Genomic DNA, 5,760 nt, shown 5'->3' with positions numbered 1-5,760 from the left:
GGGATACAAAAAGAAATTCCCCAATGAAAACAATGCACATGGGATAAAAATAAAAAGTGAAACATGAGCATGTAAACAATAAGTGGGATAATATGGAAAATAGGTAAAGAAGTTTTATCTTGCTGAATATGTATGTTAGGTGAGATCTTAGTCTAATTAAGGATTCACTTATCAGCTCACTTGACCCTATACATAAATCCTTACCTTTACCTTGGCCCCATTACAACCTTAATTAAGACCTCATGACTTTTTGGTACGACTATATTCTATAATTGTTGATTGGTTAGATGAAAAACAAAGCTATAAGAAAGTAAGAATAAAAAGAAAAAAAATAGAGTGAATAAACCCAATAAACACTGAGTGACTAGAGAGTAAACACAAAATCCAGTGAGGGTTCAATAACTCATCAACATATATCTGTGCTTGAAATTTACTAATTGTTTTGCAAGTTTGTACAATGTTTTCTTTCCCCATCTCATTTGCTAAAATGCTTTATTATTTAAGGGTTGGCTATATATATATATACATAACTCCTTGAGAATGTGAATTAACTTAGCTACATGTAAGCTTTATATATGAGTGAATAAATTAGAGTTGCATGATGCATCATTCATTTAGGTAGTTGCATTTAATTTAGGTTGCATTGCATTCCATCACTTTAACCTTAATTATTTACCTTGGATTTAGCATGAGGACATGCTAGTGTTTAAGTGTGGGGAGGTTGATAAACCCATATTTCATGAGTTCTTTTGTGCTTAATTTGAGTGATTTATATAATCCTTCACCTACTTATTCACATTAATTGCATCATTTTACTTTCCCTTCCTTATTATGTCGTATTGTGAAAAACATGTTTCATAAGCTTTAAAAATCAATTATTTTAATTACCTTTATTTCCATTCGATGTCGTGATTAGTGTGTTGAGTAGTTTCAGATTTTCTAAGGCAGAATGACTTAGAGGATGGAAAAGGAAACATACAAAAATGGAAGGAGAAAGCAAAACGGAGCCTTAAGGAAACTGGTGTTCACGCGATCGCATGGACGGCGCGATTGCGTGCCAGAAGCGAAGATTCAGCGATGCGGCTGCATGACTGACGCGACCGCGTGCCTTAAGCAGGACGCACATGATGCGGTCGCATGACTGACGCGACCGCGTGGCAAGGAAAAGCTCCGAATGACGCGACCGCGTGACCCACGCAGACGCGTGACAGAGGCCACGCACCAGAAATTGCAGAAAACGCTCATAACGAGTTCCGAGGCCCTTTTTGGCCCAAATCCAAGTCCAGAAGGCATAGACCAGAGGTTATGAAGTGGGGGAATGCATCCATTCAGGGGAGCTCGCCAATTTTCTAGTTTTTTTTATGATTTAGATTTAGTCTAGAGAGAGATTCTCTCTCTCTCTTAGGATTTAGGACTTCTTCTTGTTTTGGGAGTAACTCTGGATCCAGGTTTAAATGTTCTTTTATTTTAGTTCTACAATTATTTATTCCAACATTTGAATTGATTATTATAATTTGATTTATGAATTATTCCATGTCACAGATTGTTATTTGAATTATTGATAATTAAGGTATTTTCAGTCTATGATTGTTCTCTTTGATTTAAGTTGCCATTGCTTCCCATCTAAGGATACTTTTATTATTTTAGCAATTTTACTTTTTCCCTTTTGGTTCTGGTTAAGAATTCAGTAACTCAACAGCTATTAAACTCAACATAATTGATAATCGTTATCTTGCTAATTGAGCTGAACTTAAATAATCCCAACCTTTTCTGAGGAAATAATTAGGATTCAAAAGTCAATTTAATTAGTCCCTTGACTTTCCTTTGCCCTGGTAAAGGTTGACCAAGTGGAGTTTAGATTCAACTTTCATTGTTGTTGAGAGAGATAACAAAGTTGGATTTCTAATTTCTCTATCTTGCTAAAAGTTGCTTTTCAGTTATTATTTATTTTAATTGCCATTTAATTCACTCGTCATTTAAATCACTTGCTTCTCATCTTTTAAACCCCGATTACAACCTTTATAACCAATAATAAGAACATACCTCCTCGCAGTTCCTTGAGAAGACGACCCGAGGTTTAAATACTCGGTTATCAATTTTAAAGGGGTTTGTTACTTGTGACAACCAAAACGTTTGTACGAAGGAATTTTTGTCGGTTTAGAGACTATATCTACAACGCGACTATTTTTTTTATGACATTCTTTACTGGCAAAAATCCTAACGTCAAAATGGCGCCGTTGCCGGGGAACTGCTAACGTGTGCCTTATTATTGGTTATTGTAAATATTTTTCTTTTGCTTGTTTATTTATTTTCGTTTTTCCTTTCTATCTTTATTTGCTACTATGAACTCTCACTCCTCTCGCTTTGAGTTTGGTTCTAATATTGTTAAAGGAAATAGAAGTTACAGCAGGAATGTGCATCAAGGTCAGACCAATCAAGGATGGATGGAACCAAGAGGATCTAATCAACCCTTTTAGCAGCAACACCCTCCGAGATATCCTGGACAAAGACCATTCTACCGCTCATACCCAGCTGATAGACATGGTGGACAACCTTGTAACTACCAACAAGCTCCACCCCGTGCATATGAGCCGTCCTTTCAATATAACCTCGAACCACCACACTCACAAGCTTCTCTTCACCATTTGCCATCATATGATCCTTCCTTACCCCAATACCAATCCAATCGTTCCCAATCATCACCACTTCCCTATGTATCATGTCTAATTCCAGCAAACCGCGAAGCAGAGGATCGCCAAAAAGAAACAGTAATTAAATTTCAAACAACCATTCAACAACTGGAGCAAGCACTAATCCAATGGGCCACTAAGCGCTCAAATATACAAGGATCAACCACAGCTCCATGTGGACAACCCGATGAAGAGCGTAGCATGAAAGAAATACTAGAGACTCCAGTGGACAAGGCAGAGAATGAATTCGTACTAGAACAAGTGGAAGAAGCTGTCATTGTTCAAGAAGAAGAGTTAGTTGAAGATCTAGGCGATGCTGAACTTCCTTGGGAATCCAGAATTGAGGAAAACTCCATCTAGGATGCTACAGTTGATGCTAAGGAAGATACTGTACAATCTCCAAGGCAAGTCATTTATGAGGAATCAGACGGAATAATCCAAGAAGCAAATTCCCTTGATGATGATATTCACAAGTCTATCTCTCTTGGTGATGAACTTGCATCCGCAAGTGAATTCTCTGAATTCGAAGAATCTTCCCCAAGTGAATATGAAGATGATGCAGAGATGAATTTCTCTCAACCTCCAATCTATGACTCAAGTGATGAGGAAGACACGGAAGACTTTGACCAGGACACAGATACAATTGAAGATCTTTGCAAAGAAGTGGAGGAATTCACAGAAGAGCACAAGAAAATGGAACTTGCAGAACCACCAAAAACACATATCCCAAGGCCATTACCACCTAATACAAGCTTCAAGTGGGTACAATCCTTAGCTTATAACTTCACTTATTCACTTGAATATGGTTTGCTCGAAACAGATGGCCAGCTTAGAGCTCTCTGCGGCTTTAAGAGTAAGAAGGAAATGGCTCGTACTCAGAGTTGGTGCACAAGGTTCAATAAGGTTCCACGCTTCACCTCGAAGTACACGGATTGGTATCATGCTCAATTGCATAGATCACGGAGAACGTTTGGTCACCACGGTGAGATTCTACTTTTTAACCTGCCCAAATGGAAACTTACAAATCAAAACGGAGGCGGATCTAAAAACACAGCTTGGGATCATGGATTATATTCTGACATTTGTCATCCCGGGAGGCTGAATATCTGTTTGAAGCTGCTCAGAAGCTTCACATGCCTAGTTTGGGACCCCAGAGGCTATTGGCATTCCAAGCACTGGTGGAGATTTTTGGACGAATTTAAACATAAACCACCATAACAGGATACTCCTCCAATGTCCAACTTAAGGACTTTAACTAAAAGTGCTAGGTGGGAGACAACCCACCATGGTATGGTCGCTTCTTTTTCAATTTATTTCTTGTTAATTGCTTTCATTTTTCCTTTTTCATTTTAATTTATTAAACCTGGAATCATGCATAAGTATTCATGATAGTCATTGTATTCTGCATTTTTTTTTCATGCATAAAAAAAAGAGAGGGTTGCACGACGCAACCGCATGCCCCATGCGATCGCGTCATATTGCGAATACACCACCCGCACGACCGTGTGACTCACGCGGCCGCGTGATATATATATCGGCGTAAGGATCCAACGAACAGAAAGTTAGGCTGGAATCGTGCAGCCCTTGTGCGTTTCGCGCAAATTGGCCCATGCGATCGCATGCCCCATGCGATCGCGTCACTTGCACAATACCAATCCTACCCGACCGTGTGAGCGACGCGATCGCGTCGCATAGATTGCACATCACCCCAAAAAGAAACAGGGAGTTGTGCTGAAACGGCGCTGGAGTCGTGCGTTTAGCACGAATTCTAGCGACGCGATCGCTAGACCCACGCGAGCGCGTCAACCTTCATTCCCCCCTCTCATGCGATCGCGCGCCCCACGCGATCGCGTCACTCCCATTTTCGCCCCAACCACGCGACCGCGTGCTCCACGCGGCCGCGTGGATTCAATAATATAACCCCCCCAGCCACGCGAACCCTATCAGTCGCGCAGCCCCCCTTCACCCCTAACCCTCTTCCCCTTCTCTCTTCTTCTTCCCCCAGCCGCCACGCCACCACCCCGGCGCCGCCGCCGCCCAGACGCCACCGCCGTACCACCCCCTCCCCTTCTCTCTTCTTCCTTCTTCCTCTCTTCCCCCCTCTCCACCACTGCCAACCGCAGCCACCGCCCCCCACTGCCGGCCACCCAGCCGCGCCCCCTCTCCGCCAACCACCCGCAGCCCCCCTTCTTCTATCACTAACCCTAAACCCTCTCCGCCACTGCCCCCCTCAGCCGCCACCGTGACGCCGTGCCCCGCCACCGCACCGAACGCCGCCGCAGCCACTTTCTTCCCCGTTACACCCCTCCCGCCTACCAGGTTCCGCAAAACGCAAATCCTTTTTATCCGTTCGTCGTTTTTCTATAATTTTTTCCGTTTCTGTTCATAATTAGGATAGATAGATATGCATGTTGTAGTGGAACTTTTAGGTTGTTAGGTAGCTTAGGCTGTGGTTAGTGGATCTAGGTCTGTTTACTTGCACTGTTCTTGTTTCTGTTTTATCATAACTGCAATTCTGCTGTTCCTGTGACCTCGTTCACATGCTGTGATTTCTTGCATTTGCTGCTTGTTACTCTAAATTTTCCTATTTCTATTCATTATTGGTAACTGCAGCAAGTTTTTAATTCATCTGAACTGCTATAATTGCTGTTTATTTTCCAGGACAATCCAATTTTAGCCGGAATGCTGCCCAAATTTTTTGAAAATTATTTTCATTCATGTTTTGGTTTGGCATTTCTGAACTCTGTTTTACTCTGCTTTACCCAGACCATTTCATGAATGCTATGGCAGACTTTCTTATCCTCTTTGATTTCCTGGTTCATAAACTGCATTTGTGATTCACTGATTCCAATTTTTGCTTTTTGTTATTTCTATTCGAATCAGCATCACCCTGTTTCTCTTGTTCGATTATGAGTACTTCTATTCTTACCTGTGAATCACTGTTATATGGAATCTTTCTATGCCACTTACTTTAACCCGCACTTTACTAACTCACTAATTTTAATTTACTAATTTCTTTTTCAAAATTCTAACCATACTAACCCTTTTGATCTCTTTTCTGATTATTTTC

General features: G+C 41.3%; 1 protein-coding gene across 1 annotated transcript; it reads right to left on the bottom strand.

Moving 5' to 3' along the window:
- Positions 1–4,658: 4,658 nt before the first annotated feature.
- LOC130934275 (uncharacterized) lies at positions 4,659–5,521 on the bottom strand. Its single transcript, XM_057863862.1, has 2 exons — positions 5,453–5,521; positions 4,659–5,051 (listed from the first exon to the last, which is right to left on the bottom strand). The coding sequence occupies exons 1-2, from the start codon at positions 5,519–5,521 to the stop codon at positions 4,659–4,661; spliced, it is 462 nt and encodes a 153-aa protein (XP_057719845.1).
- Positions 5,522–5,760: the final 239 nt, after the last annotated feature.

This window comes from Arachis stenosperma, chromosome 6, assembly GCF_014773155.1.
Source record: "Arachis stenosperma cultivar V10309 chromosome 6, arast.V10309.gnm1.PFL2, whole genome shotgun sequence".
Classification (NCBI taxonomy): domain Eukaryota; kingdom Viridiplantae; phylum Streptophyta; class Magnoliopsida; order Fabales; family Fabaceae; genus Arachis; species Arachis stenosperma.
The sequence above is the reverse complement of the archived record's forward strand: the minus strand, read 5'-3'. Positions and strand labels throughout refer to the sequence as shown.